This window comes from Chrysemys picta, chromosome 21, assembly GCF_011386835.1.
Source record: "Chrysemys picta bellii isolate R12L10 chromosome 21, ASM1138683v2, whole genome shotgun sequence".
In the NCBI taxonomy this organism is placed as follows: domain Eukaryota; kingdom Metazoa; phylum Chordata; order Testudines; family Emydidae; genus Chrysemys; species Chrysemys picta.
This window is the reverse complement of record NC_088811.1, coordinates 8,700,473-8,719,685: the sequence shown is the minus strand read 5'-3', so window position 1 is coordinate 8,719,685 and position 19,213 is coordinate 8,700,473. Positions and strand designations below refer to the sequence as shown.

The following is a 19,213-nucleotide window of genomic DNA, read 5'->3' as shown; positions in this document are numbered from 1 at the left end:
ATGTCAAAATAGACAACTTGTGTTTTAACAATTATAGAGTGTTAATGTCTTCTGCTATTAGGAATTAAGTCTGATTTCTGACCTCTTTCCTCTCCACCCCACCTTTGTCTGGCCCCTCCATAACTTCCTGAAACTGTCATTCGAATTCAGCTACGCTGCAGCCTATCTACAGGCTTTAACTGGAGGGCTTAAGTGGGGCATATGCTGTGTGCTGGTTCCTGTGCATTGTGGTGAATCTCATGAGCATGAAGCCAAAAACATGATGCTTTTTCCTCCACCCTTTATCAATGACGACCAGCTTTCTGCGTGTGATCCTAGCTGTCATGGGGGTAGATGGTCTGATTGGTGCCTTGAGGGAGGATTGTGTGTGCAAGGGAGGGCTGTGTGCACGCATGGCTGAGTCAGCATATGGAGCTGTGAGATTTCCCTTCTGAGCAAGATGTAAATTTCATTATTTTTTTTTTGTTCCTGGCAGCCTTAGTCTTAACACTTCTGCTTTCCCATCACTAGGGCTGCAGGAAATGTTCTGCGCTGGGTGTCTCGGAAAGGGGGCGAACTATTTTTTGCGACACGGGGGGGGTGTTCGGTCACCCTGGGGCAGTGGAGTTCACAATTGTGACCATAGGAGTCAGCGCTGGGCATTATGGTGCAGCGGCTGGAGGACTGATGGGGTCGAGAGAGAGAATGCAGTGTCTGCATTGATGCTGCGTCAACCTCAGTGCATTGACCGGGCTCGACACCGCTCAGGCAGGTGGCGTTACTATGTTGGCATAATGGAGAACTCGTGTTGGTGGGAGTCATGTTTAAGTACAAACATGTGCACAACTAGGTCAACACAAGGCAGCTTCTGTCAATCTAACTTTGTAGTGTAGACCTGGCCTCAGCGGCTTCAATGCAGCGCTGCATTGGTGCCACTGTAGTATTTCCAGTGTAGCCGAGGCTAAGGCAGGGTTTGAAGCAATTGAACTAATTCGGGTTTATCCTCATTTATGAGTAGGGTAAATCCTGGGGTTTGTACCAATTTAAGGCTTGCTCCTACCTGTAACTGGGGTAAGCCCTAACCAGTTCAGTGGTTGCAAGCTCCAGTTGGCCCTTGTCTAGACTCAGGGCCGGCTCTAACTTTTTTGCCGCCCCAAGGCCCCCCCTCCAAATTTTTTTAAAATGCACCGCTCCGCCGTAACAACCCCCCCCAAGCATCGTGCCGCCCTGCCCCGCCGAAACAACCCCCCCCCCGAGCGCCACCCTGCCCCGCCGAAACAACCCCCCCCCGAGCACCACCCTGCCCCGCCGAAACAAACAAAAACAAAAAACCTCGAGCGCTGCCCCACAGAACCAACCAAACAACCCCCTGAGCGCTGCCCCACCACCCGAAGATTGGCCACCCCTTACAAGGTTCCGCCTCAAGCACGTGCTTGGTCGGCTGGTGGCTGGAGCCGGCCCTGTCTAGACTTAGGGTCAGCCCGTGTGCAGCTACATAGGTGGTGGTCCACCCCTAGCTGAATTGGGGCTAGTCCCAGGTGCGAACGAGGCCTCGGGAAAAAGGCTAGTGTAGACGCAGTCTGTGCAGGAGGAAGAGCTAGTAAGATCCTGACCTCACAAGAGCAGTTGAGACTCAGCTGTGTTGCCTCAAGGGAAAGTGTTGCATGTATCATGTGGGTTGTCTGGGTTGTCTCGTGTTCACCAGGTGGTTAGTCATTCCAGGTTTTCACAGAGGGCTTTCTGGCATTTTTGTGGTTGTCAAACCTCTTTCTCCTTTTGACTGAGGGCTGGAGCATTAGTCAGCCTGGCTTTACATTTAAACAGAGAGCATCTCTCGCTGCATTACTGTGTCAATTCCTGTCCAAACTGAATCAGGCTTTCATAGCCTTCTTCCCTGCAGAAAGGCCTGAGTAACTTCCTTCTGGGAGTCTGGCTCTTGTGCTGTTTAACTTGTCTCGTTTCCTGTCTTGTTTTACAAATTTCCTGGGGCCGCTTCCATTGTTGATCTTTGGGTTCCTGAAAAGTGCTTGTTTGTTTTTTATTTTAAATTGTATTTTTGGTTCGGGTGAACCATGGAGGAAATCTTCCATTTCTTTGTAGAAAAGCAGACTTGTCTAGAGAAGATTTCAGCTCCAGATACAAAAATGATGATTGTTACTTTAAATGAAAACGGAGATCAAAGTCTCTTAAGGCTGACCCAGTTCCACAAAAGCAAAAACAATTGAATAGTTGCACCGCATGTTTTATTTTACAGTGGGTCACTTATGCAATTCATGTTCACTAAAACAATGGACCTACTTGAAGAATGTTACGCTAGTCATACTTTCATCTTGTGCTTTCCTTCCCAAAGGGGGGGGGAGAGAGTGTGAGTGTGTGTCTCAGAGAGAGAGATCTATATTCATAATTAAAGAACGCTTGAATGAATGACCTTTTTAGTTATTGGCTTTTGTTCTGTTTTTTAAATCCACTGTCTCAAGTTGTAGAGGGAAATCTCCTCTTCTGTTGGGAGGCTGTGACTTTCCCATTTTTAGCCCTCATGGGCTGCATGCAAGGTTCCCTAGCCAGTCCTGCACCAATAATGGGTCATTTTGGGGAAAAAGAAACTACGGTAACTTCTGGTGTTGTCAGATGAAGCTGGGGATCTCCCTAGAAGCAGCTTTCTTTCAAGACTTCATTCAAATACTTCTTGCTTCCTGTCAGGGCAGAGGTTATTGGCCTTCTGGGCCAACCTTGAACCCGAAAATTAAAGACCGCCCCCCCCCCCCCCAAATTGGGTGGATAGCTGGGAATTAAGTCACCTGCATTTGTTTCAGCCCTGTCAAAGGTTTGGTTTGGAATGTGTATTTGAACTGAACCAGTGAGCCCTCAGTTTTTGCACAGCTATTCATACACGTGCAGAGTGTCCTTCACAAAGACTTTGCATTTAGGAAAGGGAACTACCGAGTGGGGATACCCTTGTGATAACCATCTGTACTTGAAACAGTCGCTTTCGTGCGGCGAGTCTGCAGTTAGCTGCGTTTCTGGGCCAGAGAACTATCCCAAGGCAGTTCTCAACAAATCGTTCCCTTCTGCACGTAGCCTTCAGAAGGAGAGACCTCCGGGGGAGGCTTTGTTTTTTCTCTTAGCACCCAGTGAGGGTCTGTAAACCTACTAATGTTTGGAAGAGATTCTTCCACTACTGAACTCGGAAGTTGGCCTTTCCTGCCTCTGTTTATGAGGACCACCTAGGTTTCATGCTTCGTGCTCACTAAACACAGCGGGGTGTGTGCATGGATGTTTGTATTGACTTCTTTCCAAGCAGTAGGGAAGCATCTTGGCTTTTTAGGTTCTGCTTAGCTTTTGAGAGATGTCACCCAAGTTGACAAGCCCCAAACCTGACCCCTTCAGGCGCCACCTCGTCCTCTGTTCCTGACAGCCTTGTTCCAATTTTGGGTGTGCATGTGAAAGGCCCACATTTCTTTGCCATAGTGCACTGAGAATCAGTAGCCAAAGAAACAGATGCTAATGAACATTGCCGTGGGCCCAAGGAAGCCAAGTTGATACGGGGTGGAGGAAGAGACTGGAAAACTAGAGGATACTGGGCATCTCTCTGCCCCTGAGCCACCATCCTGTCATTCCCCCATAACAATAATGAGACCCTTTCCTGCCCTTAACTCAACAGGCTCCCACAGCATCTCTGTTCCTCCTGCCGTCAGTGACCACCTTAATACAGGTGCCCTGGTTTGTGACATCAAAAATATGGCTCTAGCCAAGAACCTGCTAGGATTTAAATATTAATCGTGGGATACAGAGACCTTTGTAGGTGTCAGTATCGGGGTAGCCGTGTTAGTCTGTATCCACAAAAACAACAAGGAGTCCGGTGGCACGTTAAAGACTAACCGATTTATTTGGGCATAAGCTTTCTGCAGAAGTGCTTTTTTTCCCCACGAAAGCTTATGCCCAAATAAATCTGTAAGTCTTTAAGGTGCCACTGGACTCCTTGTCTTTGTAGGTAGGGGTGTGGGTGTGTGTGAAACATGAGATACTGGCAGTATGACCACACATCACACCCATATCCCGATCCTGACCTCTGTATTCCCTGAAGTTCTGATCTCTTGGATACTAGGATGGTATCAGAACACACTTAGGTTCATGGGTGTCAGGCCTGGTAGGGACTGTTTATATGCATGTAAAGTCGTGTAGCCCAGAGTTACCTGTGATGCATTTAGCTAGAGAAGAAATCCTGCCCAACGCTCACAGCTCATCTTTGTCATTAGGCACTCAGCTAAAACACTATCCATGACATTTCGCAACTTTGCCTTGTCCCCGAGCTCCATTAAACTCCATTAGAGCCATTTGTTGTTCTGGCTGTAGCAGCTTTATAGAATACTAAGTACTTGGCTTCTGCCCGTGGCAGTATAATAAAAGGGGAGTTGCTGCTTGCGGTCTCAGAAGTATGAGGTTCTAAAACGGTTCCGATTCTGGCCTCCACTCCCTGTTTTCAACGTGTTTTTTTTGGACCAGTTACAATGTAACTTCCCCCTTCTCCCCCCTTTCCAAAAGAGCATTTCAGTCGGGAGAAATAGCCCTAATTGTCGAGCAAATGTTACATTCATTTTAATTTTTTCTGTGTGCATGTGTGTGTGTCTCGTGCACGCGCACACAAACACAGGGGCAAGACATTTCTCTGTCCTTCACTTTCCCCATCAGTGAAATGGAGATGATGATGATTTCCTGCCAGACAGGAGGTTTGTGAGGTTTATCTGGCTTAGCGCCCTACATATAAACTAACTTATTAAATGTCCCCAGATTTGCCCTTCTTGTGAAGACCCCAATTTCACTTTAAATGGTTGATTTGAGAATGAGGTCTTGTGTTTTGGAGTCACTTTGTTTAGAGTAGTAGTGCAAATCTCTCCTCCCAAGTGAGGTCTCTTCCGAGATTGTCCATTGTCAGTGGAAGGGGAGCCTGAGTGCAGTGCAGTAGAACTTCAGAATTACGAACACCTCTGGAATGGAGGTTGTTCATAACTCTGAACAAAATATGATGGTTCTTTCAAAAGTTTACAACTGAACATTGACTTAATACAGTGTGAAACGTTGCTATGCAGAAGAAAAATGCTGCTTTTAACCATCTTAATGTAAACGAAACAGTTTCCTTACTTGTCAAATCCTTTTTTAAATTTTCCTTTATTTTTTTACTAGTTTACGTTTAACACAGTACTGTGCTGTATAGTATTTGTTTTTATTTGTCTCTGCTGCCTGATTGTGTCCTTCTGGTTCCAGATGAGGGGGATGATTGACTGGTCAGTTCGTAACTCTGTATTTGCTCTTGTCGTCTACTGTGACAGCAAACCCTTGAAGGACACCGCTTCACATTTCTGTGCAGTTAGCTGTCGTTTAAGATGAATGCAAGGAATATTCTAGCAACTCACCTGCTTAAAGGTGTATTAGAGCTTGCTAGCTAAGACCTTGTAACTAATACGTATTAATATGCTAGGTCAAGATATTAGTGACCAATTTTGTTCTTAGATATGCAACTTGAGATGCTTTTAAAGGGGCCTCGTTTTTCAGAACGCAGGTTCAGTGCGTTCAGACAATCAAGCCTTATTTAAGGAGTGTTGAACTGAGCACCCAAAAATGGTCACTTCCGGAAAAATCTTTGCTCTCGTGTAGATAAGGCTTTATCTTGTGCTGGGCTGGGGGAAGCACCAGTGTCTTGTAGTTCCATCAAGGGATTTTGGTACTGATTGATACCATGAGAATTGAGGTCAGTAAATGACTTGACACTGAACCTGAGATGAAATTAAAATAATCTAAATGATGATGAAACCTTGTCCCCTGTGCATAAGTAGTCTCCTTTTTACCAACCCTTCTTCACTGGTACTCCCTATGATCTACATACACTGACACCAGTGGCACTTCTGAATAGCACTCAAAACAGCTTCCCGCATCCTGCTGTGTTCTCTGCTTTCTTTATCATCTGATGCTGAGGACTGGGCTAGTTTTTAATAGTCTCCATGCTTTACCAGACCCGTATCCTCTGTGGGTTGTGCATAGCGGGACACATACTGGCCAATGGGTCACTCACACACTTTAAAAGAGGTGTTAAAATTAGGCCCTCGGGGGCTCCCTCACACAGGCAGTGGCAGGGCAAGCTTCCCCCATAATGCCCTGCCAATGTGTCTCGACCCTCTCCTGGAGGTGTAAGGGTAGCTCTGTCTCCTTGGCCTGTTCAGTCCCTGACAGCAGCTGTAACGCAAATTGTGCCTCTTGAGTTAGTCTGATACTCTCTAGGAACAGGTGTAGTATTGTCACCTGGAAAATTGGGTTCTCTCCGGGGCACTGGCCGCGCTGCAGCTCTAACAAAACTTGTGGCCAACCCAGGTCTAAACCTGACTTGTGTCCACCCACCATGTGGTTAATGCTGTTGTTAAACACATCGCCTCACTGGCCAGGGCCTCGACTAAGCTCATGAGTAGGGTTGCTGAATCTGGGGTGCAAACAACTGGGACCTCTGAGCCATTTCATCTGGGACGGCTCCCTCAAAACAGGGATGAATGGGGGCAACCCTGCTCATTGGCCTAGTTAGCACTTGCTTTTTTCCCTTTAAAAATCCCCTCCTTTCATGAGGGCTCTGTGCAGCCTTAGTACATCACAGGCTCCCCTCTCCTTCTTCCCTGATCTGGCAGCAGACCCAGATGGGGAGGGCCCTCTACCCTCTCTCTAACCACTACCACTCGGGCAGCAGAATCGGAGTAGAAAACTCTGAAGGTCTGATCCTCTGCTTCTTGCTCAGGATCTGTGGCTACGAGGTAGCATTAGAGCTTTGGTGTTTTTGTGCTATTTTGGTTTTGGTTTTTTTCACCCCCCTTTTTTTTCCATCTTAAGACACCCACACAAACCCTTAAATGAATACCACAAATGGGCCTGTCATACGTTGGGCCAAACTGACTGAAGGCAACAGTCTTTGGCCTGCTTCTTAACTGCTTTCATAGGGCCCCCATGAGTTAGGACTAAACCTAGAACTGTTATTTTCCCTATTTTTTTCTTTAGCACCACCTTGTGCTAAAGAAAAAACCCTGTTGTTGCTGGGGGAGTGGGATAGGAGATGTGGTTTGATTTTTCATTTGCCATTGTTTGGTCTGTAAGTGTATAGAGCAGGGGGGGCAAACTTTTTTTGGCCTGTGGCTGTGTCCCCAAACAGCCTGGCCCCCACCCCCTCCCACTTCCCGCCCCCTGACTGCCCCCCAACCCATCCAACCCCCCTGCTCCTTGTCCCCTGACTGCCCCCTCCCGGGACCCCCCGCACCTAACCACCCCATCCCCTATCCAACCCCCCTGTCCCCTGACTGCCCTATCCACATCCCCACCCCCTGACAGGCCCCCCGGGACTTCCTGCCCCTTTTCCAATCCCACCCCCACCCCCTTACCATGCTGCTCAGAGCACCAGGACTGGTAGTCGCGCCGCCCAGCCAGAGCCAGCCACGCCACCGCGCAGTCTAGAGCAGGCCGGCGGCTCTCAGAGCCGCGCTGCCCGGCAGGCTGCCCGGCAGGCGCTCGCAGCCCCACCACCCAGAGCGCTGGCGGCACGGCGAGCTGAGGCTGCGAGGGAGGGGAGACAGCCGGGGGCTAGCCTCCCCAGCTGGGAGCTCAAGGGTCAGGCAGGATGGTCCCACTGGCCATAGTTTGCCCATCTCCTGTATAGAGCATCTGTATGTGATTGCGCGTCCCCGTCCCCCCCCCCCATTTTCAGAACCCTACTGTCCTCTTCTAAGCACTTGGGTTCATTTCCTTCAGCTTTCCACTTGTCATTGATGGTAGAGAGGTTTTTTTTAGGTCTTGCTATTTGGAAGTTAGAAAGAAACACTGTACCCTTCCCCCAGCTAATGCGTATATTTCCAGTCTTCTGTGTCTGCGCCGATAGGGAGGAGAGAGGGATGGGAACTGCCATTCTGAGATCCCACCCAAACTAATTGGGGGAAGAAGGGTTGGGGCAGAGCCGTTGAAATGCAAATGTCTGCAAAGGATGGTTCTTTGCCCCCCACTGTCCTAGGGCCCAGCTTGTATCTGTGAGAATTGTAACTGGGTGGAATGGAAAGACCCATCGCTTTCAAGTGGGTCCCAAGTTCTCCTACCTGGCCTAGTCAGTGAACAGAAGCCAGTATGAACACCCCGGTGGAGGAGATGTTGATGACTGGATGGTACCTAATGTATATTCCTTTTCACACCCCACATTTTCGTTGTAGGTGGTTTCACCCCAACATCAACGGAATAGAAGCAGAGAAGTTGCTCCTGACGAGAGGCGTCCATGGGAGTTTTCTGGCCCGGCCTAGTAAAAGCAATCCAGGAGATTTCACACTCTCCGTCAGGTATGAAAATGGGGGCAGGGGAGCATTTCACTGGGGCAGCTATAGGCATTGGCCTAAATTTTCAGGCATGCACTCTTGCAGACATTTGGTTAATTGGCAAATTCCTGATGAATGCTCATGCAGATAGGGGAAGGGAGGGGGGAGGGGTAGCTGTCTGCTTCATACAGGTACCTGTACGTGGGCCTGATCCCAATCTTGTTCAAGTCAATGGAAGTCTTTCCACTGACTGCCACAAGCTTTGGCTCGTAGGGGGTTGTGCGCACACTGGGCCAACTTGTTGATCCCTGTTGAGTGTGCATAATAGAGCACCGGCAGGGTTCTGTGTTTAGGTGCGAATGCTGATAATTGAGGGCTTTAAGTGCAAGAGACAGGCTAGTCCTCTGAATGTCCGCTTTGAATCCCTCAGCACCCGAGCAACACAGCATTAAATCCTGGCACCGCTGAATGATCCCTTCATTGTTCCAGGTTAAACTTGAGTACCGTTCATGTTGGGTAGGCTTTTTGAACAAGACCTGTGAAAACCCAGGTCCTGTCTGCTCCGCATGGACAAGATCCCAAGGCAACTTCCATTAAAAATTGGGCTTTGCCCTTGAAAACTGGGTCAGTGTGTCTCATTGTCAATGCCCAAAGCCATTATAGAAACAAATCTTGTAATTATGGTGATTTGGCTTTGGAATGTGGCCTTCCAGAAAACAGTGGATTGCGTTCCGTTTGTGCCTGATGGGACTCCACTGATGTGAAAGTTACAATGAAGATGAACATAAGAATGGCCCCACTGGGTCAGACCAGAGGTCCATCTAGCCAAGTCTCCTGTTTTCTGACAGTAGCCAATGCCAGGTGTCCCAGAGGGAATGACCAGAAGAAGGCAATCATCAAGTGATCCATCCCCTGTCATCCAGTCCCAGCATCTGTCAGTCAGAAGTCTAGGGGCACTGAGAGCATGGGATTCCATCTCTTACCATCTTGGCTAATAGCCATTGATGGACCTATCCTGCATGAATTTATCTAATTCTTTTTTTAATCCAGTTAGTTTTGACCTTCACAACATTTCACAGGTTGACTGCATTCTGTGAAGTACTTCCTGTTGTTTTAATCCTGCTGCCTATTAATGATCATTCGGTGACCCCCTGTTTCTTGTGTTGTGAAGAGGTAAATAATACTTCTTCATTTTCTCCACACCATGTATGATCTTATAAATGTCTATAATATCCCCCCTTAGTCATCTCTTTTCCAAGCTGAATAGTCCGTGTTTTTAATCTCTGCTCATATGGAAGCTGTTCCATACCCTTAATCATTTTTGTTGCCCTTCTCTGCGAGGTGACCAGAACTGCACGCAGTATTCAAGGTGTGGCCGTACTGTGGATTTACATAGTGGCACTGTGATATTTTTTGTCGTCTTATCTATCTGATAATGCAAAGAATAAAGTTGACTCCCTGGGTCCGTGAGGCTAAAAGGGGAAGTTGGTGTATTCCAGGGATAGCTTTAACCCCTCCTATGCCATACCTACCTGAAGCCTTACCGATAAAATAGGGTCCCTGCCCCCATGCAAGCCTCTTCTGAGGTTATTTTAGTCGTTTGTTGTTTTTTCAGTGGCTGTTAACTTAGGTTTACAAGTCATTACCATATACTTGGTTTAAAGTAACCCCATGCAGCAATATATTGGTTGGTTTTATTTTTATTTTTCCCCCGATCTGGCAGGGTATTGCAGTGTTACAGGATGTAGCATAACTCGTTAATTGGAGTGACTGTATCCCCTCCCCCAATGCCCTGGCTTTTGGTAGCCACTTGCAGGTTTTAATAGTGTTTTGAATATTTCAAGTGAGTTTTCACTTTTGCTGTTGCCCCAAAATAAAATCTCGCTCCTCCTCCCCACATTCCACCCCCCCTCATTCCTCTCTCTGATGCTGGAACCCAAAATATCCCCATTCATGCTGATCTACAAAGGGCAACTAGTTTCTTGGCCACAGTGAGAGAGGGTTTTGCCTTTGTTGCTCTATAAAGCAAGCAACAATTGATCTGTTAACAAGCTGGGCAGGGCCCCTGACTTTTCTGACCGTAGAGCAGTAATGCAGAGGGCCATGGGAAGGAACGTGGCTAACTTTTCAGCAGGCTAGAGAGTTTCAGCATCAGACTTTAATTGCTTATGCTGCAGGTAATCTTTGCAATCAGAAGCTGTTGGGTTAATAAGCGACAGGAAGTGTTTCTAATTCGAATGGAAAATAGAGTTAGTCACACAGAGCTGCCTTGAACAAGCTGATCACTGGGAGAGAAGAAGCGTAAGACTGGGTTTGGCTCTGGGTGATGCTAACGCCTTTTTTCTTTGAATTTCTTTTTTTTTGTGAGTCAGTGTTTTTGTCCGTTTTCAAAGTGAGCCACGGACGGCATCTCGGTAGAGTCAGGTATAGTGTGTGAGAAGCAGCATCTGTCTGCACAAGCTTTCCTTTCCAGCACTCTGCCCACACACGCCTGCCATTCCAGTGCCTTGCCGGGGCTCCGTTCTTAGCTGGCCCGTCGGCACTACCCTGGGCAACACGACGGAGGATGATGCAAACTGCCCTTAAATCTGCAATCCCGTCTGTTCTGCTCCTGGCGCATGCTGTGATGGAAGGGTTAAAATGCCAGTGACCTCCTGCCGGTGCTAGCCAAAGCTCCCCAGATCTCTTGTGTAAGGAAGTCTCTGTTCCTTGTTCTTGGAGGTGTGTTCAGCAGAGGGAGAGGAGGGTGATTTGTGATTTCAGGGGAGTACCTGGAACATTTTTCTAGAGGAAGACGATGCTTGTGTTGCCATTTAGTCTGATCCATGATGATTTTACTTCAGGGGTCAGTTATTGTATGTGCTAAGAGTGTAGGTGCTTTCCCACTACTCTTTGGGAACCAGGATGCTCGGTTACTGTTTGTAGCCCAATGGAGTCTTGAGCTGGATGGTCTCTAGGTGTTACCACAGGATAAATATTGACTTAAAAAAAAAACTGTGGGTAGCTCAATCCAAATCAAATGTCCCTCGCCCACGGCCAGCAAGGTCTGTGTCAAGCACAAAACACGAAGTTTACCTTGAAGTCTTAATATTTATCAATTGTGTGGCCACAACCCACTGACACATTTTGATTCAATGGAAATTCTGAACCAACCTCGCACACACAGTATGAAATCAGCAATGGCTGTGACACTTAAATGTTTCCAGGAAAGTGCCTCTAAGTTGGTGCATTTGATTTTTGCAACCCAGGTGTCATATCTGAAGTGTCAGATGCTTAAGCGATGGAAAAAAATCTTTCTCCCTGATTATCTTACCTTTGACAACGTACTGTCATCTAAAATCTTCCCACCTTAGCTCCCTTCTCATTTCTGGTGACTGCCTTCAAATGCTGGCTTTGTCACACACATGGGGCCATGTGCATGATGTATGGTATCTCCTCTTGCACACATTTCATGAGTCACTGATGCCATGTAAGTGTGTGCTTTCATGAACTGGAACTATAAAGCATAGATCAGTGTACAGAACGAGTAGCATTAGATTATCTGAGTTCCAACCAATCATGTTGCCCAGCATGTTCTTCAAAGAACCAAATGGGTCTGAAAAGTCAGGAGCAGAAAGTACTTTTTCAGAAAGCAACCTAGCCTTCCACCTTCAGCTTCTCCAAGAATGTGTGAAAAGGCAGCTCCCTTTGTGAGAGAGGGGATGTGGGCCCAGGAGAGATGTTAGATGTAGCTCTGGCTGACCAGACCCCAAACAGAGGGATCCACATGTTCATGGATCTCCAGATAAGTCTCTTTCGAGAGGCTAGCAGCTGTTTTGCAGAACCTCAGAAGCCTTCGACAAAAGATGCAGCAGCCTCTGTCCGCATCCCTTGAATGCCTCTTCCCACTGAATCCAGGCTGCGTAGAGAGAGGAAGATTTGCTTCTGTCTCTGCAGCAATTACTCTGTGTTGGGTTGGAAATGGAGTGATACCCTCTTTATCTTCTTTGTACTTATTTGGAAAATCAGGTAACTTCTGAGTGAGTCAGGTTAGTTCTTTCCAAACCAGTAAAAAATCTGAATGGAGACAAATTCAAAAACAACCTTCCATGGCTCCATCTCTCAGTTCTTTCTTCCTTCTGCCCCTCTTAGGATAGTTTTCAGCTAGTTAGTATAACACGTTGCCACACTTGGGATATTGCAAGCCCCTCATATTCCAGTGTCGGGAGAAGTTTGTTTTCTTGAGCAGTCATTATTTTTGACATGGGTCTGTGAGCACTGAGCCTTTTGTTAACGGAGTCTGTCTCAAGCTCTGTGCACTTCAGCAGTGCTAACAGAACACATTTAATAATAGCTATGCATAAATATTTGATTCAGCATAGAGCAGGAAGGGTCTTGCAACTTTAGCTGAAGAAATGCAGCAGTGACTCTAATACTCAGATTAAGGGGGAGATAACTCACGAGAAACCGTTGTATATTATCTTATTGTGTCTGTAGAGTGTCTAGCCCAATGTGATCCTGATCTGTTATCTATTCCAGTAGCAACTAGATACACTAACAAGGTGACTGTGCACACATCAGTGGGTTACTTAGTGCTGAATTACCCATTCAGGGACTGGCTCATGTGGGTTATGAGAAGTGGAAGCTTTTCACAGGGACCTGGCAACAAGCCAATCCTTCCTGTTTTATTACAGTGGCACACAAAGCCAGTCTAGACCAGGATCTTGGGGAACAATGGGGCACTTTGGGAGAGATTGTTAAACTTTCACAGGTTTGTAAAACTTAATTTGGTTTGAAGGCCAGTTACAGAAAATGTGAGGGCGGGCGGTGTGGAACGGTGACATCAGAGGTTGTTCAGCCAGTTATCTTAGAGTTGATTTGCATAGAGGGTATTTGCATATTACATTCTCGATTAAAAGATGTTCTAAAAATACCGTAAACGTTAAGTCTGTTTTCACTTCGCACTTAATCACAACTCTCTCTTATCGGTTCAAAGGAAGGACTGGATGCTAATTAGGGTTTTGGTACCCAATCTTATAAAGCTCAATACTGGCTCTTATCAGAACTAGCCTTTTATACCAGGGGTGATATGATGGAGGTTACTTGAGAGAAGCAGGGAGAGACCCTGGACTGTATGTACTAGGCCTCCTCTGTTCTCATGTGGGAACTGTAGTGGGTGCTTCTAGCCGGGTCTCTGGCCTTTTGAAGCATCTAAATATTTAGAATCACTTCTGAGAAAAGCAAGGGTCCATTTACAGAATCAGCTAGCTCTCTGTAAATAACTTTAAACAAGGGGAAACAGTATTTTGAAAGTTTCCTGAGATGCAGCTGGCCTTGGGCCATAGCGTAACACAAATCTGTTAAAAGCACCTAATAGAGATCCTATTAACTTGGTAAATAGGTCACATTTTATGGGAACAGATCTTATCTAGGTTTGCTGCATCCAATAGAAAATGCTTCTGGGTAATAAAATCTTGCTAGAGTGCTTCTCTAGTGATGTCCCTATTAATACTTCTGTAGGACACTGTTATTGTTAGCTAGACACTGGATTTTATAGGTTGTTCCCCCTTCCTCCCTGCAAAAGGTAGGAAAAGTACACTCCATCTGGTATTTGGATGCTTCAATCTGTAACCAAAGAGACAGAATTTGGGATTCTATCCTATGAATTGCATATACACACTGCAGGGTTCAAATCAAACTGTTACTGAGGAGATAGTTTGTTTGCAAGAGTATAGATACAATGAGGAGGAAAGGCGCTGAAAGAGGAATTCAAGAAATCTTGCGAAAACGTCTGTAAAAAAGCAATTGTCCTTGCAGCTTAGTATGTTAGCACCTAGAGGTCCCATCCGAGAACACAATATACATATGCTTGGTAAGACACAGTCCCAGTTTCAAAGAGTTGACAGTCTAAATAAGCCAGACAGTCATTTTCATTTAACGGCTAGGGAACCGAGAGACTTGCCCAAGGTCACAAACAATGTCTGTGTCAGAGCTGGGATTAGAAACCAGCTGTTCTGAGTGTCCGCCAAGTGCCTTAATTGCAAGACCATCTTTCTCGAGGGCTGGGTTTCTCACCTTACAAATAGTAGATACAAATCCTGTTTTGTATTCTAAAGGGCCAAACTCTCTGTGGATGTAACTGCAAGGAACTCAGTGGAGTGTCACTAGCAGAGAATTTGGCCTAAATGCTTTGTTTGCTGATATTTCTTGCTTTTCAAGTTTGACTCCGGCTGTGGTTTGCCCGATACCTTGGTACATCCTGGGAATGCCTCCTTTGAATCATACATTTTGTTCTTCCCAAATCTGGCTTGACCAGCAAAGTTGGGGAAGTGTTACTCTGGGACCAGCAGGCAGGGAACTTGTTCTGTATGGAAAGCTTGGAATCTATGCAGCACAAATCTCCCAGAGAAACCACTGTCCACTGATGAGCTTGCTAATGGCCTAGATATCCTTGATATCTGTGCACCATCCTGGGTCCATGATGTGCCCCTGTGCTCGGTAGTGCATGTGCAGTGCCTGGTACTGCCCTGCTGATTCACGTAAGCAATCCCTGACAGCATCTCAGGTGGGGCGCATGTGATCTGGGATCACCTACTAGCTTTTCCAGAAGTCTCTCTCCTTTGTGGTGGTTTTTTAAGCACCCTACCAAGTGAATTCAAATTATAAGAGAATGGGTCTCCTCCTATTGGGGAACATTTCTTGTTGCCTTGTAATAGGAGGTGGGTATCTTATGTTTGTTCTGCCTGGGATGCTCTTTTCTCTCCATTGCAGAGAAATCTTGGGAGTGGTGGGTAGCGGGATGGGAGAACTCTCTGCCACCCTCTTGCCGCCCCCATTGAAGCCTGCATTGATTGAACCATCTGCACCCATTCCATAATTACCCCATGTGATGATTGCAGGAGAAGTGCCCATCCAAGTTAGGCTGCTGTGTGAAGCCATCCGCCCTGGCCTCATGCTAGCTGGTGGGAAGGAGGAGATGGCATCAGGTCCACATGAGTGAATATTGATTTGGGGCCTGGTGAACTGAGACAGACTAGGCTGAGGGGGAGCTTAATGCAGCGTGGCTGAAGGGCACCTGTGGTCTGCGTGGGCCTGTAAAGAAGGGAGGTGCTTCAACGCTGGGATTTCTCTCCAGCATGGGTCACCAAAGGTTCCGGCCCCCCACAAGGGACTCTTGTGATGGTGAAAGATGCCAGAAGGCCTTTCTGAGAAAACAAACAGGTGCAGAAACAGCACAGGCTCACGTGTGCTTTGAACCTCAGCTGGAGAGACCGATTCTAGGGTGAGAGACTTAATCGCTCTCCATGCCCTTTTGATCCTTGGCCTCTCTGCTAAATTGCTGTACTGCGTCACCTATCAATGGGGAAGAGGACTGAGAACATCGGCTGATTTCATATAAGCCCCTGGGGCATCAGGTGGTAGTGAGTTCTAGCCTTCATGCACCCAACCTGGATGTGAACCATTAACCACCTGGATGATGACACTCGACTCCATTCTGGAGCCATTTAGTTCTCTGACTTCTGTCTGTCCAGTTGGATGTACGTCTCAAAAGGCAAGAGAATAACATTCAGTTTTCTTTGGCATGGTGCAATGGTAGAGAACTCAGCATTTTGTGAGCACCCAGGCTACTGTCTGATCAGGGCCAAGTTTTCAACCACGTTTCTAAAATACGTGGGAGGCTCTTCCTGTTTTGCATAGACAACATTTTGGTGTTTTGCAAGTGGGGTCACACGTTGCCTGATAAGCTTTAGGCTGTCTTTGTGCCTCTGCCCGATGAAACATGTGACCAAAAATACTTTGGGGGGACAGCAGCCAAGCATGGCTCATGTTTTGACTCGTAGACCAGTTCTTCTGCCTTTGGTGCCAAAAATGATCTGATTCAGATGCCCGCCAATCTGAGCGTCTTCGGTCTAGAAATCGGCCTTGAAACCTAATGAGGCTGTTCTGGAAGTCTTGAGTCTGTTCTCAATTGGCCCAGTTAAGAAACAGCACCGAGAACAATTTCTCCCAAGGGGGAAATGTTATAATAAAGAGAGTGCCAAATATTTTCAACCATCCAAAAAAAAGGGTTGTGGTTCACTTTGGGGCCATGGGCAGGGTTTGGGTGAGCTCTGAGCTCATGCAAAACATTTTGACCACCCATCGTGAGTTTTACCTAGTTGTTCTGAATGCTGGTGAGTAGCTGCATCCCCACTTCATTAGCAGAGCATGTCGGACAGAATTCTTGTTCCTGGTAGGGCTCTTCCAGGCACTACTGCTCTTCCTACACAAGCTCCTACAGGAGCTGCTGCTGATGTGAAGGTTATGAAAGGAAGGGTGGCCAGATTCAGGAGATCTTGTTTTGAATCCTGGCTCTGTCACCAATTTCTTGTGACCTTACACAAGTCCCTTTATCTCCTTGTGCTGCAGTTCTTCACCTATAGAAGTAAAAATGCACAATAGCTCTCGCCTTTTATCTCTCCTCTAAGTAGATTGCAAAGCCTTCAGGGCAGGGACTGAGAGTCTCCGTGTTGATGCAATGCCTAACATGGTGGTGCCCTGATCTCTAACAGGGCCTCCAGATATGCCATTGTAATACAGGTTATCGGGGTTTCTCATGAGAAGTTTGGAATGGACGCACCATCTGGCTCAGAGTTTTGAACTTGCTGACTCTGAAATCTCCAGAGAAGTTGGATCCTGCTAGCAAACAGTGCTGCGTCCGCGTGCTAGAACAAAGTCCATGTTGTTAACGAGCAGTAGCAATGCCACTAGGTGAGCCGCATATCTCGGCTTTGCTCTCTTTTTTCATCAGGCCAGGTCACTGCATTGATGAGGACGTTGTTCTGGAATCAGGGTCTATGGCCCAGTTTGAAACTGCTCAGGGAGACTTTTAAAGTTGCAAAAGGGCACTGGGGGGGAAATGAAATCCCTCAATGCCCTTTGTGCTAAGCATGACCTTGAGGGCTGCCTGGATAAAGGGCCCCAATTGTCCATTTTCTCTTTGCATCCATGTAGTGCTAGCAGTCTTTTTGACCGGGGGGGGGGGGGGGATTTCAGTGAACTGAGGCTTTGTAGGTTTTTAATGGGCTTGGGTTGTGGGGAGGGAGCAGCAGAATGAAGGAAACTTCAGAGCGTCTGGCCAAATGGCGAAGATGTGGCTTCCATCCGGTGTGTTCTGTGCTGAGCAAAGGCTCGCCGCGTCCAGCCTCAGGCACGAAACAGCTGGCGAGCATCATCTGCCAGCTGTGATTGGATCAGTAACGATGCTGCCCAATTTAGGACAAAACTTTTGCCCGGCCAGGCTGCCACATTGGGGAAGCGGAGCCTAGAGATCTCCCCCCTTGATGCTTTTATAAGCACAAACTCACTTTGCATAAGGGGTAGATAAGGTCTGATTTTAACCCACGCTCACTCTCTGCCTCTCTCACTAAAGATGTTTCCAGAGCGTGTGGTGACGATTACCATCTCTGACTATGGTCAGGGTGTTTTTGAAGGGCTGAGTAACCACAGTTGGAGACAGACTTTGAAAAGACTTTCCACATTTCTCTTGAAAAGCTGGCCCAGAATCCCCTTGGAAATCCTTCCCTAGCAGGTCAGCGGCAGGGTTCATCATCTGCACCCCAGATCCAGATGCTCCCAGACCTTTCTTAAGGCGGTGTCTATACTACAACTAGAACAGACTCCGAAAGGGTCCGATTCAAGCCGGAGTTAGGCGGGTGTTAACCGTGTCCCGGTAACTCCATCAAAACACCAGACCTTTCAAAACAGTCGCTCCTGCTCTGCCTTCGGTGCACGGCAGCTTAGTTTCTTGAGGACTGAAATGCTGTGGTCCATCTCGAGCTTTTGCGCTCAGTATATGGGGTTTCTGGGCAAAAGGCCAGACTAAAATTCACCGCTCGGCATCGTGCGCCTCGGTTTACTGCGTGTGAGGTACTGTGACCAGGAGTGCAGTGCCGGCCCCTCCAGAGATGGGTTTCATGTATCGCTGGGCCAAAAATTCTCCTGGCACGTAGAGTGGCTTTTCAGAAGCGCCCGGCATTGTCCTAGCTCCGCTCCGTTGACTCTACTGGGAGCTTCTGTGGAGAAGGGCTGGTTTGCTCATGGCAGCATCCTTATTTGCTTAAGAAACGTCTCCCTCTGGCAGAACCAAAGGTAAACGGCCCGAGCTCCCCAGCATATGGGCACAGCGCCTGTGGCGCTTATGCCGCTTTACACCCGTGGAGGATCTGGCCTACCGTGGGTGGCTGCTGAATCTTTGAGGAAGCGGAGCGGCTAGAGAACGTGTGGCTACTGCTGCGTTTCTGGAAGTCAGACTTTTGCCCTGGGTCACCAACGATTCAGAAATCCTGATGGCACTTAAAACTCCTCTGCACTTCTTGAATAGCTTTATTGATCTAAAATAATGCAGCTATGTGCCTTTGAAAGGGACTTGCCCGCTGAGCTGGACCTGAATAAGAGATGCTCTTTCGCAAAATCCATTGGCTTTGACAGTCACGTTATCCCTCTGCCATTGCTGCTGAGTATTAAATGAAATGTATTTAGTGTAACGACTTGGCCCTCCTTTCCTCATTTGATTCCTGCCATAGTGATGTCACAAGCCTCCTTTTTGATGTCACGGTCCCTAGATGCAGAAATGATTGTGCTGTCAACTGATGGGGTGACTCAAGGCTGGAAACCCATCTGAGGACCCAAATCTGGGTCAAAAATCGGGGCTAGATCATCAGGTGATGCAAACTGACTTAGCTCCATTCACGCTTATTCCATTTCATTGCTGGCTGGAGACACGGCAGGCCATCACGTGCACGCTTGCACCGGTTCGCAGTAGTGTAGATCAACTTGTCTGTACCCGGCATCCTCTGATTTCCCCCAACCCATTCTACAGTGAGGGGCACTTTCTCCCTCACTCAGAATAACTGGGAGCAGCCCCTTGAGGAAAACTCAGCCTGCGAGGG

General features: G+C 47.4%; 1 protein-coding gene across 3 annotated transcripts in view; it reads left to right on the top strand.

Moving 5' to 3' along the window:
- LOC101941295 (tyrosine-protein phosphatase non-receptor type 11-like) overlaps positions 1-19,213 on the top strand; it is an 84,542-nt gene that overhangs the window by 45,905 nt on the left and 19,424 nt on the right. For all 3 annotated transcript variants that reach the window (XM_005292891.5, XM_042852869.2, XM_065575130.1), the window contains one exon: positions 8,205-8,327. In XM_005292891.5, the coding sequence (XP_005292948.2) occupies positions 8,205-8,327 (123 nt within the window). The remainder of the gene's footprint in view (positions 1-8,204; positions 8,328-19,213) is intronic.